At 37.5% G+C, this 20,172-nt stretch overlaps 1 protein-coding gene across 1 annotated transcript in view; it reads right to left on the reverse strand.

Annotated features, from left to right (window-relative positions):
* Positions 1-17,617: 17,617 nt before the first annotated feature.
* LOC136853992 (homeobox protein MSX-2-like) overlaps positions 17,618-20,172 on the reverse strand; it is a 3,047-nt gene continuing 492 nt past the window's right edge. Inside the window, exons 1-4 of the mRNA XM_067129936.1 lie at positions 20,109-20,172; positions 19,333-19,520; positions 18,505-19,052; positions 17,618-18,192 (exon numbers count right to left, since the gene is read on the reverse strand). The exon at positions 20,109-20,172 is cut by the window's right edge and continues 492 nt beyond it. Of these exons, the coding sequence (XP_066986037.1) occupies positions 18,885-19,052; positions 19,333-19,520; positions 20,109-20,172 (420 nt within the window). The 3' untranslated portion in view covers positions 17,618-18,192; positions 18,505-18,884. The remainder of the gene's footprint in view (positions 18,193-18,504; positions 19,053-19,332; positions 19,521-20,108) is intronic.

Here is a 20,172-nt window from a genome sequence, read left to right on the forward strand (position 1 = left end):
TTTATATATATATATATATATATATATATATATATATATATATATAATGCCAACCAAGGGACATTATTAGATTATTCACTTAATACAAAGAAGACCAAGGTAAACTTCTTTCAACGTACTTCATGCTCACCACAATTAATGTAAGTGACACCTGTATATTCTTCTAAATCACGGGCCATAAAGTGTCCAACATTCTGCTACGTGTGCATAAATTTTAGGAAAAAGTGTGAACAACCTCTGTCAAGACATTTGAAGTATTTCTTGCCTTTCGTCAAGTTTTCTTGAAAAGGAAGACGGGGAATGTTTTCTTTTGTTGTCCTGCTTCGAGTTCTTTTTCTTCTCTCTCCCACCTGCACTGGTATGCAGAGGTTCCTAAGGAAAGTGAAGAAAGTGAAACAAGAAAAGGAACTTTGTTAGGGATACCATATCCTAGGAAACGACACCGACGACCATAATGGTGTATCCCCTTTCACGCACATTCCACTTCGTCCCACAAGTGCCAGACCTACTTTCGTTCGCCATAGACATTCTGAAATGGGCTGGACCGGACGCTATAGAACCATATTCAAACTGAAAAAATGAGCATCACGCAGACTTGATATGCCTTTTATCCTAAAGTGTTAAATGTTGCAAAATACCGTAGTTTTGTCACGCTTGGACGTTAAAATATAAAGTTAATGTTGCATCATCTTTTTATTATAATTATTATTTATTCGACTGGTCTTTCATTGTCGCGAAAGAATATGCATTCACATGCACAATAGAAAACATTAAAAAAAGACATTTTCGAGTCATCTCCTCTTTCTATTTGACACAAACACACAAACACACGTGCGCACATACCATACGTGTTTATTTGTTTGTGAACAAACAAAACGAATAAATAAAGACATAGTAAAGAAGGTCTGAGTATTATGGCTACCGAATTCGTCAGCATATACTCCTGTACCTGTAGTTATTAAACTTCTAGGCACTTGTCATAGCTAATAGGTAAGTCATTCCTCTTCTCTGTAAAGATCGAGAAAATGAGGTCTAAAGGTATTCGACTAATGAAGTAGTTGGTGCGTAAAACGAGAACTACTTTCACCGTAGGAATATTGTTTCTCCCTCCCCTGGTCTAGCAATCACTTTGTTTGTGTGAAAATTATTATAATTATCTCGTCAGGGGAAAGTACGCAGCTTAAAGGTACGTCCGCCAAAAGTGGGCCCGAGAGAATTCCTCCAAAAAGGCGTCGGAAACAGGACTTCATTGAAGAATATTACCAAAGTACGCAACTCATAGATTAAATTCTTGCGTAAAGTATGTTCCTACTCTTACGATATTACAAAATTTATTTGTAGGTCATTTATGGGAAAATTTTCAATAATAAAAATACTATAAGAATTCAGCAGAGGAATGAGACGCATCGTAACTGTACTGTACATACTAGCGAAACCTCTACTGGCTAGTAGGGTACAAATAAGATAAAGTAGAAGACGGATTTCAAGGTATTCGAGCTGTGGCCACGGCAAGTATACATGAAACAAAAAGCTGTTGTATGGATTCGTCTACCTGGGTAAAAACAATTTCATTTTAATATACGTAAAACTCGATTAGAATGGTTGGTATGACATAAAAAAAAATAAGCGACAATAAAACAACGGCTTTCAAAGATGAAATATTTCAGTTTTGCTTTAATTCCGAATGAAAAAAAAATTAATTGAGACCAAAAATTACAAAATCATCCCGAATTATGGAAATGTATACCTTCAAGGATTTATGTGCACGTACAAACATGAACAAGCCGCAAACATTTGCATAAACACTTTTTCGGTATCATACTAGAAAAATATTAGGACCACAGATACTCCAGCATATCCTACAATAGAATCTCGATTGGACAGTCCATAATAACCACCAGTATCAGAGGCAACCGTTATTTTTCTAGCGTTTATAAAGCGTTGCTTTATGAGCCTTGTCTTAGACAAAAATACTTTTACATAACAGCCTACTTCTGGTAAGGCTGTATTTCAAGGCTCTTTCACTCATACACACCCACACACACATACACACACAGAATTTTACTCCTGACAATAAAGAGTGAACTGAGGCACTAAAGGAAACTACTTCGAAAAGTAATGAGAAAACTTATATCATTCCTGATGGTTTCAACAGCAGATGATTTTGATTCCATTTCTTCTATGATCCAGCAACAAAAGCGGTAGGCAGCTCGGAATTATAGGAGTGGCAATGGAGCCATCTAGCCTTAAAAGTGGAGTGCAGTATATTGGCTTTATTATTCTTATTGATAAACTGCTGTCTACATGATCTTACAAATAAACGATGACAGGTATTCTTTGTGCAAATACACAATATTAAATTTCAATAGAAGAAAGAGGGGTTCAGTTATATTTATTGCAGTTTTAATTAGATATCTTGTTTACTTTTTCGGCTTACAGGGACATATTCTCCGATATGCTCAAGTAAAAGAAATGGAATGTTGCATATCTTGCGGCGATTACTCAGCTAAAACCGAAAATAACGGAGTTAGTACAATATAAGCAAGGAAGGAATGGTCACATGCACACACCTTATACAAACATAATAGACCGATAGGATGCTTGTTGTCATGCGACTCATTTGTAGGAATCGCATTACTTGACTGAAGATCTCAGGACTAAAGCGTGAAGTAATGACAAAGAACGAAGAGTACAGTGACTACCTGACTCAGCTGAAATCAAGCAAGCGTAAGATCGAGGTCACATATGGGTGAAAACGCCTGTGATTCAACACATTTGCTCATCGAAATAAGAAACATGGTTTTACAACATTAGCTCTCTCTATCTCTCTCTCTCTCTCTGGGTACAGAATATCTGAATTCTTTATTCCGTCATATGGAGCATGACAGAGTAGTAGAGATCTCATATTACCATGCTATACGCCGGAGGCCTTTGATGGTCTGGAAAAGCCAAACGTAAAATTTTTTTCCCTCTACAAACTGATTTCAGTTTCTTCATGCATGTACTTGATATGTGCAACTGGCAGCACAGTCTTTGTGTTCATCAGATTTCTGGACTCTCACTTATCTGCTCGTTTCTCTTTATTATCGACTTTCCATGTTTTTCCTTTTGCATAACTTTACAGGTAATTCACCCCACAACAGATACCTTCACAGGCCCTTTACCGGTTGTTGCTTGCACTTAATCGCCTGCAACTTTTTTCATCTCTCCGTTTTGAACTCTAGCTTACTGGAAAGAGGATCCCATAATTCAGTAATTTCATTGCCTCTGGACAAAGCCTAGTCTGTTGTTCTGTTTTCTTACCATTTCACTTCTGCAAAGGATATTGGGATTTCATTGCTGTCCTCCATCAAATTTGGCTGTGCAGTTTGCTGCATTTCAGCCTAAGGAGAATCTAAGTAAGTTTATCCCATTGGTGAGAGCCACTTGATCTTATGAAGTTTTTTTTTATCTTTTATTTATATGTAATTTCTGTACAAAAAATTTACAAAAAGAAATATCTGAAAATAAATCATGCACATCAAAACAATTTCTATCAAGATCATGATGTACACATAATTTGTACTCTTACTGCTACTTTCCCTGCTTTTCGATCTCTACAGAACTTAGGCTTCAACTCACAATCCGTTATTTTTTTTCTCTATTTCACTCCCTTTCCCATTTTCAGCAATATTGACTCCAAATGGAATACCGTCTCTCATTATAAATTTTACAAGCATTTTAAAATGTTTTCCTCACCTTTCTGCAATGTTCAACATATTTCATTTATTTATAACCTTCTCTTCACCTATAAAACACAGCTGTCGAATGGTACTTTGTCTGATCCTTGCCCTGCCAGTATAATCTTCATACTCATTTCTGTTCTAAAGATGGAATGTGCATTGTTGAAAATATTGGCAAACTTTTCACAGGAATAATGGATTTTGTATCTACTGGTTGTGATGTCAAGTGGTTCATCTTTCCTTGCTTACCATCGCCAGTTTTATTTACTTTCAGTTACTATTTTGTAACTCTCCCGCCCGTACTCCCATCTTTTTTCTAAATCGCCGACTTCCTATCCTGAGTATTTAGAGTGTACGCATCTGCATCTAAAGACTATACATGAGATTTCATTTTACAATACATTGAGTGACTGGACTCTAACAGGACTGACCTTGTAGGTTGGAGAGCTCTCAGCTTTTCTGACCTCACAGGTCTGGAGCTAAATATGGAACACCCTAATCACATTCTCTGTCAAACATAACTAAGCAGTTAGTTTTCGTTATTAAAATCTTAGAACAACCCTTGCCGTATGTCATTCCCTTCCAGTTCACTTAACTGCAATCTTCTTGCAGCCCCCTCTACTTTCACAGCCTATCTAAACTTTTCTATTAACTACTCTCTATTATAAATAGACAAGCTCTGCTGCCTGTATTTTATGACATTTGACAGAACTTTGTTACCTCTTGTCTATGACACTTTCATATTGCCCATAGTAAGGACTTCTACACTTTATTCTTTCATTTTGTATTAGAAGACTGTTACATCTGTTCCCAGTTAAGTTAAGTATACCTTAGTTTTACCAGACCACTGAGCTGATTAACAGCTCTCCTAGGGCTGGCCCGAAGGATTAGACCTATTTTATGTGGCTAAGAGCCGATTGTTACCTAGCAACGGGATCTACTGCTTATTGTGGAATCCGAACCACATTATACCGAGAAGTGAATTTCTATCACCAGAAATAAATGCCTCTAATTCTTCATTAGCCGGCCGGAGACTCGAACTCGGGCCTAGCGAGTGCTTCCATAACCAGGGGATTTTTTTTTAGAAAATGGAGGTGTATATCCATTTTTCTGTAAAAAATACTCACTCCTTCAACGCCTGGTTTGACTAAACTTGCTCTCTTATTGTTTGAGCTAAACAAAGGATATACTGTGCTCATCTCCCCTCTGATCTGACCTTCGCGTTTTTCATAGCCGAACAGAATCATTGCAAGTTAATTTACGTTGAGCTAGAGAGAGAGAGAGAGAGAGAGAGAGAGAGAGAGAGAGAGAGAGAGAGAGAGAGAAGCGCTTGTAATAAAAGGGCTTGGTTAAGAAGCAATTTTTAACATTTGCCCTCCGAAAGTCTTGCGTTTGAACGACGCTCAAGGTTGACTTTTGAGGATGATCAGTTGAATAGTTTAAAACTATACAAGAAGAGCGCAGTCTAACTTGTGGCCAAAAAAAATAAGAACTAGAGACGATCGATTTTTCAGCCTTAAACTTCTGATAAAAAAGTTGGTACTCGAAAGCCCCGACTGAGAAGCAAGTTGATTTTTAGCTTTCTTGCCGAGCGTTGATTTCTAGATTTTCTTTCTTTGGTTAATCTAGACAGCAGTTCTGAAAACTGGAGACGAGACTTGGATCATTTCTAAATTTTCAAAAGCACTTCTCTTTCTATATCTTAGTTGCATGCTCCTTCAACCTTCATCATAATATATGAAGCGCTATGGTCTTAGGAAAATAAAGTAATATTTCCTGGAAGAATCCCATAATGAGACTAACCCAGCCACCTCTAGGAAGCAGTATGCCCCCTTTATGTACTACACGCATAGAGAAGTAATATGAATTGTTTACAATTGTTGCCAAGTGAGGTAGCTCCAGTCGATTGTTCATGATAGGATGTCTGATGGCTGATATGAATAATCATATGTAATCTAAATACTTTCGACATTGCTTGTTCAAAATAAGATGTCTCAGCTTCTTATCTATAAAGAACTACGTTATTCGCGTTTAAGAATTTTACAAAAAGAATATGCATGGATGTAAACTTTTAAGAAATACCCGAGTCATTTAAAGCTACGTGGCAGAATTTACGAGAAAGAAGCTACAGTCCATTTTGTTATACAGAAAAAAAAAGATTATTTGTTCCAAGAAAACTTCGTCCTTCGTCCTGGAAATTTTTAGTTAAGAGGTAGCATATCATTAAACAAATTTGTAGATGTTGACATTTGTAACAACAAACATTTTGTTTCGTTGCCTATTTCCTAAACGTACATTTGAAAGACAGGTACAGTGAAAGAAGACAAATAAGTGGTTGTGGGAGAATCTAATCACTTACTCTCAAAACAAAAGAAGATTAATCCATCAGGATAGTGAAGCATGGCTACGTTTTCCAAAGATTCTATACTTTTTCCATCGCCCGCCAAACAACAGTTTCCCAAAAGCCATCAGTAGGCCTATGATTATCGCCAAGGGAGGTTCAACAGGCATCAAGAGGCTGCTGTATTCAAATAACAGCTTGTATTGATGAAATGGGCCAACCACCAATTAGGGCTGCTTACCAGATGGTTAATTTGGCCTGCCTCTGGCACCAAGCCAATTAACACACACTATGGTACCTCTTTCTCCTCTCCCTCTTACTCGTCGCTGAAGCAAAACTGGAGCCTCTTAGTCGCATAAATCTTGGTTTTTTTTAAACTAAATTCTTAGGCAGGAAAGCGAAACAAAAAACATTTAGAAATACACTGATAAAAATTATGTTAGTTTGGATAAGTCATTTGGTATTTTAAGGAAGGGACTCTTATTTACAGTGTCATTAAATAAAAGCTAATTATTTAGCAAGGAAAATAATTAAGCAAATTACAAATCTTTCCCCGGATTTCCTTACTAATTAACATAATGGCATAATATACCGACGATTGTAGTTAGAACCAACACAGTACTGAACAGTGCGTTTGCCGTTATTGATATACCAAGGATACTTAGAAAATCTAACTGCTGGTGCAGTTCCTTCGCGTTTTTAAATCTAAATCAACATAATTATTTTGTAAGCTCTTAGAACAGAAAGAGTATGGTAACAGATTATAGTGGTATGATTCTGAAGACAAGGCAGACCCGTTGTGGGACATTCATCAAAAGATTTATTAAAGAAAAGACAATCAGATTGTTGCCCTTGGAGCTCATCAGATCAGAAGGTATACCGATAAGGAACATAAAAACATTCATTGCTAGCATTATTGTCGAGACCTATATCAAAGCAGAGGAATTACTGCACCACTTTTAATAATAATAATAAAAAACTTGAATTTCTTTCTATGGCTCACTTTTGTAGTAAGCAGAACCAAATGTTTTCATACAACCTGCCGAACAAATGTGCAAAATGTTTAATATCATAATACGAAAATGAAGTTTACATGGCGTGATTACCTGCAGAATTAGAGGAAAGTAAATTAGCCCCTCAAAAATTCCGTCCGATTAATTCTGAGTAATGTGGCACATAAATAGATCAGAAAAATATACCGAAAAATGGTAAGCAAATCCAAACGCATTGTCATTTACGTTTTCTTTCAAGAATACACCAGCACGTTTTGCTGATTACACAAATATGATGTAAAACATAGGTTTTCTGCGCAAAAAAAAAAAACCTTTGCAACAATAAACAAATTGATAAGAAATTCAGAATCAAAATAAAACCAGATCCACTCTAAAACCTAATCTCATTATCTCTCACGCAATGCTCCTAACTAGCAAATAATCAGTCAAACCGAAAAATAACTCCCCTGGTGAAGGCATTAAACTTAATCTAAGAGTTGTAGAAGGGGATGGGTGGCCTAGGGAATTAGTCATTTGTATTTCATACCATGTATGGTTGCAAGAGCGATCATTTTACTCTTCGCTTTACTAATGAAAGAAATACCAGTGTAAGTTTCGATTTAGTGGGACAATCTTCAGTATATCACACATCTTAGTAATGAATATTCAGTTATTCAGTCAAGAGCCCGTCATACTCGTTTTGTGTAAACTTTATCACTCAAACTAATTAGCATTCAGCGTACTCGGACATCAAACTCCTGCAAATTGGCAATTAGTCAGAAGCCTATGTGCGCCTAGTTTGATCTTCCGTAAGGTGATTCTCATGATACCAAGCCTCGGCAACTGATAACAAGTTCTGAGCATATTAAAGATTATAATAGGGTAATTTAATGGAAAATGTTTCTTGGAAAACAAAGCATATCTTCATAAGTTTGAAATAAGTTTAATTCAAAAGCACTCTTAGCGTGGGAAACAACTGTATCAGAATCCCATAATAACCAACTATCTCGAGGTGGAAGTAGCATAACGAAATGCCGAATAATAGCGTCTTACACTGCAGGGAAATCAGAGAATGAAAATCTGCCAGAGTGATTAATATATTCCCCATATAAACTACTTAAGGTTTTAATTTTATTGACAAATACAAGAACATGAAAGCATTATCACCCAAATATTCTACATTTTGTACAATGTATTTTAAAAAAGGGAAGTTGCCATTTTCTTTATATGCATAAATAACAGCGTTATTTAAATAGCTAACATACACCTTCAGCTTAAGACATTCACATAGGCATGAACTGCTTTGGGTAAATAGCCAGGTTTCATGATAAATATATCTTTCAATCCTTGGTATCATAAGGCATAGAATTACTTGGTAAACTTTTGCCAAAAGTTTACCAGGTGTCTCTATGCCAATTATTCTGTACTTCCTCGGCCCTGCTGTTATAATAACACAGGCCAGAGAAATTCATGGTTCCATAAATCTGATTCATCGCTCGGGCTCAGTTATTTGAAAACTATTAGATCAGCCACAACTTTCTTACCAGGGAGGTCGGTACTTACCAATAAGTTTACACTAGTAATAAGATTAAAGAGCTGCTCATTGTCAACAACATAATCAGTAACAAAAGTTTACTTCTGCTAAATTCTTGTCAAGGAACACTGGTGTAATCTAACTCTGCATCCTGTTACCAAATTTAATTGCCAGACTAGGAGCAGTGTCGCTCTAGGTCTGTGGGCAGAAATTTAAAGCCCAAGTAATGATCTGTTAGGAGATAGCAATGAAAGCAGTGTGCCAAAATAGGAATTACTGTGGATTTGCAGGAACCTGCAATAAACTACTCTACATAAGGGGTCTGCTAGTGATAACTTTATAGAAAAGAATGACTATGGGACAAGAACTTAATGTTTTATATAGTAAATTTAACAAACCTGAACTCGAGAGGTGACTATGTGTAATTCTGAAAATACTCTGTAACATTAACTGATCATCAAATTATATAGGCAGTTGTCTAATACATTAGTGAAGCAAATAATAAAGAAGTATGTTAGTAAGGTGCTCCAGAATGGCATAATGAGCAAATAGCAATGCCTCATAGTTCAAAGGGAGCAAAGGGAGAAACCATAAGTACCACAGCAGTAAGAGCGGAAGGGTAGCATTTGGTGTCATGGTGACAGAACACAAATTTCCCTTGCAATCATGTTGCAAGTTTACGCAACGTATGTTATCTCTGTCTCATGTCTGCCATATCTTTTAAGTTTCTTATTATAATGTACCCTAGATATAGGAATTCATGTATAAATTCTAGCGGTGATTCCCGAGGAATATGTGGAACTCTTCCAGGCACTGAAGTAACCTACACTGGTCTCTATTTCCTTGTAAATCGTGTCAAATTCATCTACATACCTATGGCAGGTATCGATTAGTAGCTGGAGACCTTGCACTGTTGGTGAGATTGGAACCAAATCCCCAGTGTAACAGGTTTTTTATTGCCATTTTTTTTATATTGGATCTGATTGGGAGTGAGTTCAGTTTAACATTCAGGGCATTTGTGCACTTATCAAATAGATATGGCGGGAGAATGGCATCTTGACAGTCTGATAACTCTGAAATACTTTCCTCACATCAACAATATCTAAGAAGACAAGAGATATAGATTCAAATGTTGGTTGAGTGGCTTTTAAATCTAAATTGGCTACCTGATTTGTGTATAAAGAAAAAAGCCTCACTAAAAGAACAGACACAAGTATCTTTGATTTAACTGTAGTGATTGGTGTCAGGGGAGGATTGTCTTGGTCTGCTGCATCATTTAACTTTTTTTAATTAATTGTATAACAGGAACTAAGAATTGGGATTCGGGAGAAACTAATGAATTATGCATGTACTGAATAATGCAGCAGGCAAAAATGTAAATGCTTCTGCAGAAAACCATCACAACCATGGGTTAATTAACTGGCGTGATTTGATTGGCAAAATGAAATCGACTGTTACTAGTAAGAAAGTATATTACTTCTCCCTGTGAGTCTTGGACGTTTATGGAATTCAGAATAGAACTAAAATCTTCATCCCACAACAAGGATGTCAGCCTCGTCTCTGAAGGCTCCTATTTTTCTTGGTCTTGAGGTACAAGTAATTCATGTCATTCCAAAGAAGAGGATAATCACCCAAATCTAATTTTATAGACACTCCATCTAATCTTGGTTGTTTTTCATATAATTGACAGTGCCTCAAGGCAAGTTAGAGCTGTGGCCTTGCCGGTTTCATTAGAATGATAAATGAACTTTTTCTTGTGATACCATTTAACCCCACAGTCAAGTCTTTCTCAAGAATGTGAATTTATAACCAGGTCATTACATCTCAGCATATTACTCGAGTTACCTTAACGTAAATTATAGGTATGTCTTAGTCCTGCAATGTTGCTATTTTATTTGAATAGAATTTTCTGTGATCTCTCCTTTGGTGGTCATTCCTATAACTGGGTTTGTTATAAAATATGGTGTTCGCAGGTTGAACTGGTGACCACAATTTAGTTTCCAGTGCTATCCTAAAAGATATGGGTTTTTGATGGTTCTCAAAGTCCCAGTTAATAACAGGTTCAATCGATGGGTTCATAGTCAGGATGCACTGGACACTGATAATCTCCTGTAATGAGACGTAATCGTATGCTGTTGCAAGATCGTAGCAAACATTACAGTTGACAATGAACTCGGGTAGACGTTGGGATGTAATAAAGTAGTCCAGTCAAGACATTGCAATTGTATCCATTCTATCTTGTATATACGTATATGAAGTGAATGATACAGACAGAAAGTGGTCAGCTCGTCAAAAAATTGTTCAAGAGAAGAGAACTGGAGTTAGAAGTTACTCAAATCATCATAAATGCTATGGAACTCACAGAGCATCATGCAATATTTATCTAAGCTTATGTCTCTCTCCCAGGTCATATTAATAATAATGAGCAGGCTTTTAGCACCACCCATAGTTACTAGAAAGCCGAGTAATCTGTCATTCTGATAAGTAATGACTTCATGTTTCCTGGTGATTTGTGCTACAGGAATGATAAGTAAACTTTTGGGTGATCTATTATGAAGTGATACATGGCTTGCATTGATGAGGTTATAGAGGCTCCGATGTCTTCATGAACAACACCACAGATAGCGAGGTCATGTCGGAAAAAGAGTCTCGTAATAAATGAAGATTTAGAGAGCATGTTTATGAGAGGCATGTTCTGCTTAAGCCGAAATACATTCCATGATATTACGTCTAATAAATAACTTGGTAGTTATTTATAACAATGGGAGATGAAGGCGGTTACCCATGAGGTGCTAGTGGGATTATAAGGCGAGGAAGGCCTACTTTCTACTCTAAGAAATAAATAGCCCTTATCTCTTGGGGAAGAAGGAAGGCCTTCAGAAGTCAATGATTATATCCGGGAGCATTGGTCCCACAAGAGAATATACAGTATCTTGGGACATTTATATTGGGACAACATAAATGCAAATTATGGATAAAAACGTGATATCTCTTCTCAGATTTCTGGCAAGGTGCTTCCAGACAATAAGGATTTTTCCATTTTCTTTTTTTTTTTTTTTTTTTTGCTGGTCAGTGTATGCCAGCTGCTATTCCCATAGTGGTCATCAACCATTTTGGAGTGAGGAGTTGGGTTAAGATGCACCGAATTTTCGAGAACTTACTTTCGTACCCGAAATGACCTTTCCCCTATCGAAGGCACTGAAAAGTAGGAATTCAGGGGCTCATCCAGTGTATCCTACAGCTACAAGTGACTAGGGTACCTCGAGTTGTTGAACAATGGTGAGATAACTGTGGCCCCATCTGACAGACTTTGGTAAGTGTTGCTACCTTATAGGGGCTTCCTCCATTTCGAGACCGCTTTGTAAATAAGTGGAAGTTGATTTTTCATCTTGGTCATTTTGGTCTCATGATTTATGTTCTATTTGCTGCAACGTTGTACACAGCAGGTAGGATAATATCAGCATGTTTCCTTAGTGGCACCCCGTTGACATGGGCCCCTTGACTTGGTAAGGGGGGATCTTGAACCCCTGGAATTTGTTCCTGTGTTCGAGTCCAAGAGTCCTATATCTTAACACATATAAATCTGGAGTAAAGTATTGTGGAACATTCCACCTTTTGGAAAAATTTATTGGACCTGATAAATAGGAAAAGATAACATAACTGGGATTGGGTTTATATTCAAAGTTAAATAGTGGGAACTGTATAGGATCATCAACTACCCGATAATGTTTGGACCTGAGAGGTATCAGATTGATAGGTCAAGGGTGGAGCTATTCTGCAGGGGCTGGTCCACAGATTCCAGGGGGATCTGGTTCTGGGGATAGGGTTCTCAGTATTCTATCCAGTTTGCCCATAATATGATTAGAGTGGGGATGATTGTATTCTTGTATTACTCTCAGTCCCAACAAGCGGATTTAACTTACACTTGGGCCACAAAGTGTAAGCCATTCCCTGTGAGGTAGGGTAGGGGATGGACATTTGGAATCTGCTCTCGTTTGTGCCATTGCTGGAAGAATAAACTCCATGAAAGGCTGATGACACCTTTTTAAGGTTTTCAGGTTTAATTTTGCTTTTTTTTTATTCTACTTCATGAGTAGTAGCTATAAAGATTCAAGTACCCCTGAACCCTCTGATGATACCGTTTCGGCACAGATGACGACTGCTGGAACCTCCTCTGACAACCTTTGTTTGGAAAAATCTAGGAAACCTTCTAGTGTAATTACACTGGAACCCTATGCTCTAGCATAGGACCAGGAATATTTGAAATCTCTTATGAAAAATATTTGACTTTTAATCTGGAAGGTTCTAGTTACGAGATTTTTAGTGTACAGATACATTGTAAAGTGTTGTGGCCAAGAGTCCAAGATATCATCTGAAGATCGAGGAAAACTGACAGCAGAATCGACCTCAGCAAAAGAAAGTGAAAAACTGAAGGTATTATCGCATCTCGGAGGAGTTTAAGTAGACTGTGCGGTACATGCTTTTTGGAATTACTCCAAGGGAATGATATATGCACCCCAACCAATGACATACTCTGAGGAGAAGCTGGTAGAAGAATTTATAGATCAAGGTGTGACTAGAATTGAAAGAATGAAGATCAGTGAAGCCTTAGTTCCACTTCCATATTTAATTATTATGATTAGTTCTACTTGATTGCCTTATATATTAAAAGCAGCCTGGTTACGTTTTAAGGTTCAGCAATATATCCCAAGACCGAGGAGCTGTTTTCATTGTCAAGAATTTGGACATATGTTAGGCTCTTGTATAGGCAGAAGCTACAAGGCAAGCCTGCCACATGTGTTAAATGTAGTGAACCAGAGCATGGCGTATGTGATAAAGAAGCAAGGTTGTGGAGACAATCATCCAGCATCTTCACTTAATTGTGATGTGTACATCATAGAAAAATAAATCCAAACAGTAAGGGTAACTGAACGTGTCACGTTTAGAGAGGCAAAAGAAAGAGCAATGAATCAGTATGTTAGACCTGGAACACCCTTTCCGATGTTGCTGTCAAACAAAGAAGAAATATAAATGCTACCAGAGGTGCTTCTCTTGGCAATGTAAAGGGACGATCAGTGGCGACCTGTACTCCTGCTCTTTGGAGGCTGTGCCAGTAGTTTCTGGCACTCTTGCCTCCTTTGAGGCTGCACCAGTGGTTTCTGTTGCCTCTGCCTCTTCAGAGGTGGCATCAGGGATTTCTGGCGCTCCTGCCTCTTTGGAGGCAGTGCTAGTGATTTCTGGTGTTCATGCCTCTTCGGAGGCAGCACCAATGATTTATGGTGCTCCTGCCCTTTCGGGGGTGGCACCAGTGATTTATGGCACTCCTGCCACTTCGGAGGCAGTGCAAGTGATTTCTGGTGCTCCTTCCTCTTCGGTGGCAGTGCCAAGGGTACCTGACACTCCTGCCTCTCAGGAGGCTGTATTATCAGCATATGGCACTTGTGTCTCCCTGGAGCCTGCACCAGCTGTAACTGGTGCTTCTGACGCTTTGGAGGATGCACTTGAAGGAAATGTAGGTGACTGAGAAAAAGAAGGTATTATGGGAAGATCGAAAGTTTCTCTAGTAAGATTGGAAGAGCCTTGTAGAAGTTTGGGTGGTAAGCTGCTTGATTTTTAGAAATATACGGTTTCCAAAGAAGAATATTTGTAAGTTTATATTTGGGAAAGAGAAGACGGATTTAGCTGGGAGAAGAAGAGTGGCTGGAGGTATACTATATCATAATTTGGTCGAAGCACACATTAAGGGAGATGGAAGTTTAAATGAGAAGTGGTGAAAATGTAGTTGTAAGGATAACTAAGACTAGTGGTTGTGATAAGAAGAGTAAGTGTCTGGGCAGGAGTTGATGGGCTATAAGGGAGATGTTCCTGTGCTTTGGTTATAGTGTGATATAGTGGCAGACCAGGTTGTAGAAGGTATATCTTTGATGAAGGAAAAAACTGATAGGTTGTAAAATATGGAGATATATAAAGTGGTAATTAGGTTACCGTAAGTTAATCAAATTATTCAGAGACGATAAGGTGATGGGGAAAAAGAGACAATAGGTGGAAAATCCTTGATCATTAACCATAAGGCATAAGGAGGAGGGGGAAACCTAGAAAAGGTTGGATAAATGGCAAGAAATAGGTTTATAAGTGAAGCTCAGATGTTTGCAAAATAGAAGGTAATACCTCAGTGTGTATAGGACGGTTTGATACTGCCAATAAGGTGGTTTTGTAGAAGTTTTCCTGTACAATGAGTTCAACCACGATTCAGTAAATAACATGTTGATGTGGCAGTGTCCATTACATAGTTTTTCTTCTTGGGAACCGACAGCTTTTAAGGCTTTATTTACACACACACACACACACAAACACACACACACACACACACACACACACACACATATATATATATATATATATATATATATATATATATATATATATATATATATATATATATATATATATATACTTGGATATAGGTTCGAATCCTGCTATAGACATCAGAGTGTCTTCATATTTTTCTTATTTGTATCTTAGGCTTTGTAGTGACAAGGGAATTGCTTTTATTGCAATAGTGTGTATATATATATATATATATATATATATATATATATATATATATATATATATATATATATATATATATATATGTATATATATACATATATAATATATATATATATATATATATATATATATATATATATATATATATATATATATATATGTGTGTGTGTATTTGTGTGTGTACAGGGCGTATCATCGTAAGGAAACAAACAGTAGCAGAAGACTAACTTGAAACTAGAATTCTTCCCACACTGGAATACGAGTAAATAAGGAATCTGACTTCCAAATGACAGTGGTCAACGTCATGCTTACGATAACAACCTCTAACCGCGAATCCTTTTGCCAATTCAAACTCTGATTAGCCGCATATATCGTGCCGTATAGGTATTAAACTTTCACGCTTCCTCATCATTAAGGCATCTTCCTGTAGGTTACCAGTAATAAATCTGTCATAACAACTGACGATAAATAGCCTACAAGCACTGTACAATAAATCATCGTCCTCATTCTCCATGTGCATTATGGATAAAAATGAATATCATCTTGACCTTACACAACTCTTCTACTTTCTTTCTGTCCCTTCCGGAGCCTCGACGATGACGGGTGACTTGTTGGCAGAAAACTAAAACTCATCTGTTGATACTGAATTAGAACGGCATCTGCCATCGCGGACACGCCTCTGCGAAGTTAGTTTATACCTTCCTTCTCGATATCAAATGTTTCTCTTTCCCTGCTTCCCCCCACACCTCCCAACTTAAACCATTTGTTATGATTTATTTTTCCTGACGCAGATTAATGTTTGATGAAGCATTAGAATTGGATTTTTCTTTTGAACCTTAGGCTACCGTTCATAAAAACTTCCCTTCGCCCCTCTCACTCCATGGATCTTTAAATCCCAGCCATGGCACACGTATATTTTTTCTATATAATTATTGGGCAAAGAAAAGTGCCCTGAGTTTGCCTCACCCCAATTCCCCCCCCCTTTTTTTACACGTAATTGTACTTATCCTTTATCATCTAAAGCCATCTATGCAAATATACTATGAGTTTACAAAATGGCGTCTACGTAATTTCAAGGTAAAATGTTGTGGTTCAAGAATATGTCTATGCGAGGAATCTTTCGTAAGAGAGATTCCATTAATGTGGCCATTCGATTAAAATGACATGAACTCATTACCGGAAAAGTCTTCCTAATTCTGTCCTAGTTCCGGGAGTTTACGCTTTAAATTTTATCTGCTATCGGCTCACTCCTACTTTCTTAAAGAGTTAGTTTTTTTTCAAGAACTCTACTTTAGGCATAATAGTTCTTTTTACGAACAATCAATGCTGAAATATTTAGTAATTCAATCTCTGCAAAATCTCAAGTACCGTCGTACCACAACAATATATTTCAGTTAATTCTAGCAATCAGTTGATTTAACCAAATTTCTGTTGAGCAAATATAAAAATAGTTATAATTTCTTGATGAAAGATGGAATGAGAGAGAAAAAGAGAGCTTCGACATGGAAGACGGTTCTCACTGTTGGAAAGCTTTGAATGAGAATGACTGATTAAAAACTTTCTGGAATATTTCTCTCATTTCACGCAGACGCCCCAAGTAGCCCACAGAAAATACACGCAATATCATAAAAGCTGAATTTCAAAGGGAAGCTAGACATATCGCTACGCGGGCTGAGCTTCGATGTTTTTACGTACGTGGAATATACGCTCAAGCTGATTGGTGGCTCAGAAAGTCGATTTTTAACTTGAAGTTTTGGTAATTTAATTATTTATTTACATCATTCACTATGAGAGTATTTTATAACACATACTGTATTTGTTAGAGGTTTCTCCTTCCAAACATATTGTATCAGCAAATTCAAACCGATGACAGAAATCAGTAAAACAAAAATACTGGGGAAGTGTGGCCGCGGCTTATTTGTTTGTTAAAGCGGCCATTCGCTCGTGTCAATCAAAAGTCATCTTATATCTTCCCACCCCCAGTAATCCCAAGGGTTCCGCCGGGAGATTTTGCGGATTGCTGGTTCTTAAACCCATCTCACTCCGATGTTAATCTTCGAAAATCCGGGGATTTCTGCGACTCTTAAGCCCCAGAAAAACATCGCTTGAGAAAACTGAAAAAATCTGAAGAGATTTGTCCAAGTACGAAGAAGAGAGAGAGAGAGAGAGAGAGAGAGAGAGAGAGAGAGAGAGAGAAATGTTCGGCCCCATTTTATTATATTTACTATCCGTTTGAATGTTTTGGTTTTATCCCCTCATTACGGAAACAGGATATGGAAGAAAACAGTGTGTTTGAAATGCAAATTGCAAAACACGTTAACAATCACTGTTGTATTAAACATGAACACCTAAATTTCGTTTATCATTTCAACGCTGGAAAAACAAAACACCAAACAAAAAATTAATGTGTCAGAACTGATCGTTTCCCTGGTTTGGAGATAAGGATAAGAGTACGTAGGATAATGATATGACCTGAGTATATTTAATTTTATTATTAAACAGACAGTATCTTTAAAAAATAATATATACACATCTTTGACAAGACATTTTTACAGTTTAACATATCACAGCTGCAATCCCCGTCTTTCTCAGTTATGTTCTACTGCCCCACCAACCAGTGTTATCATGATCATGACTACAGTACAAATCTCAAGACTGGCATAACCACTAATCATTGTAATAAACATCTAGATGAAGAGACAGATTTCAACTTTAGAGTCTTGTTTATACTGCATTTGACACGTTTCGTGCAATACATTGGAAAAAATATCAAAAGAGGAATAATGGGTCACAGTTTTACCGCAAACATAACTCTTTCTACTAACACACAAACAGATTTTAAATGAGATGATTTAAAAATTAAGCAATAATAATAATAATAATAATAATAATAATAATAATAATAATAATAATAATAATAAAAAATAATAAAAATAAATAATAAAATATTAAAAATAAATAATAATAATAATAATAATAATAATAATAATAATAATAATAATAATAATAATAATAAAAGGTAGATAAATAAGCTGGAGCTATGTCGCAAATCTGTGGGAGAGAGAGACCAAAATTTCAGAAACGTCTACGCACACATTTTATGGCTGCAAATAAATTAATACCTCTCTTAAATACTGGTTATCACTAATGAACAGCAAAATGAGGACTATATTACTTGACTGTCTTGATTGTACTTTACTTTACAGAGCCCGTTTGGCCCAAAGTCGACTTGCAACACAAAGTATTATCGGTATCTAAATGAACATTTTACTTTTGACGCAACCTTATAAAAAATCAAATTGATATGCATGAAAAATTCATCAAAATATTGTCAAGGCTTGAAAAATAATAATTCATAGTTACCGTTATCTCACTGGAAACGACCATTCGAGGCGAAGAACATGGCGAGAGACGTCTACAGAATACCAGCATCAGTCATGCCGGTGTGTCGTCGAGGGTCTGCATGGGAGAATTAACTTCTGGGGGAGGGGAAAGGAGGAGGAGAAGAGGCGCCTCATTGCCTTGGCTACATTTATCCGTCTAAGTGCGAGCGAATCACTAGAAAAAGAAACAACTACCGACTGAGGCGCCCTCTGGTTCCTCCTCAAGAACGGTGTCCATCCTCGGCACCTAAGGCCAACAACGTCCGGTCCAATCGATCTTCACCGACGGGGAGGGAGGCTGTCCGAGCATGGAGGACGTGGGTGGGGTTGTGTGAGCGGATCTTCCAACCCTCCCACCCACTATCCCAGAAGGGGAACGAGCGGCCGCTGAAGTGGAAATGACGGTAGCTGGGCCCCCATGGGTAAGAGGGCTCCATACGCAGGGTATAAAGGCCTTGTTAGTCTCTCAATTTCGGCCTCCTTCAGGCGTTTGTCTTTTGCCCTCCTATTCTGGAACCATATTTTAACCTGCGGGAAAAAAAAATCCTTATTATAGGAAGTTAGGAAAAACTTATCTTTGACTCAATTTTCTTAATAAAAGGGACGCTACTGATAGGCCCAGGTCGAACTGTCACAACACTTATTTAAATTTTCACAATAAAACCAACAGAGATAGAAATGTCAAACTACTTCCTAATTTATAAAATACAGCAGCACCCACATTCTTCTGTTAATCAAAATCAAGGAGCAATGGTATAAGAATGATAAGAACATCCCATATTATTTTGAGCTGGGTTTCCCTGCTTACCTGTGTCTCTGTCAGGTTTAATGAGGCGGAAAACTCTGCCCTTTCGGCGATGCTCAGGTACTGCTTCTCGCGGTACTTTTTCTCTAGGGACAAGAGCTGCTCCGAGGTAAAGGGCGTCCTTGGCTTTCTGTTCGCCTTGTGCTTCCGAAGGACAACCGAGCTCGGTAATTTCGGAAGAGAAGGGGTTCCTGAAGTGTACAAGATATAAAATACGTGGTTATTTTGGAGGCGTTGCGTCTTTAACTTCGAAAGATAGTGCCTTACATAATTATATATAAAAAAGACACCGCTACTTGTGTGTGTGTGTGTGTGTGTGGAGAGAGAGAGAGAGAGAGAGAGAGAGAGAGAGAGAGAGAGAGAGAGAGAGAGAGAGAGAGAGAAAAAGTTATTAAAATATTATCAAGGAAATCCACTGGTTAGAAAAAGAGAGAACAACCAAATTTGTCAGTATCATATCGTGAAAATACACATGAGAGAGAGAGAGAGAGAGAGAGAGAGAGAGAGAGAGAGAGAGAGAGAGAGAGCGCTAAATTCAATAGCTGTATCGTGAAAATGCATAAATAAGACTATACTATATAAGATAAACATTATATTAATCAAAAGAAGTTAGCATCACGTCTCGAAAACTTGTCCTACACTATTTGCTGCCGCTTAGGGATTTCTTTGATTAACCAACCAAAGAAGACAACACTTTATGTTGACAAAATATTTCAGGGACGTTATGTTTTGTGTCTCACAGGGGATGATGCCACGAAGGAGGTGCACTATCAACTTACCTTGAACTGCATGTGCGAACTGGTAGTAGGGATGTGAAGGTAGCCACTGAGAGGGGATCATAGG

The sequence above is a fragment of the Macrobrachium rosenbergii genome, chromosome 28 (assembly GCF_040412425.1).
Source record: "Macrobrachium rosenbergii isolate ZJJX-2024 chromosome 28, ASM4041242v1, whole genome shotgun sequence".
NCBI classification, from domain to species: domain Eukaryota; kingdom Metazoa; phylum Arthropoda; class Malacostraca; order Decapoda; family Palaemonidae; genus Macrobrachium; species Macrobrachium rosenbergii.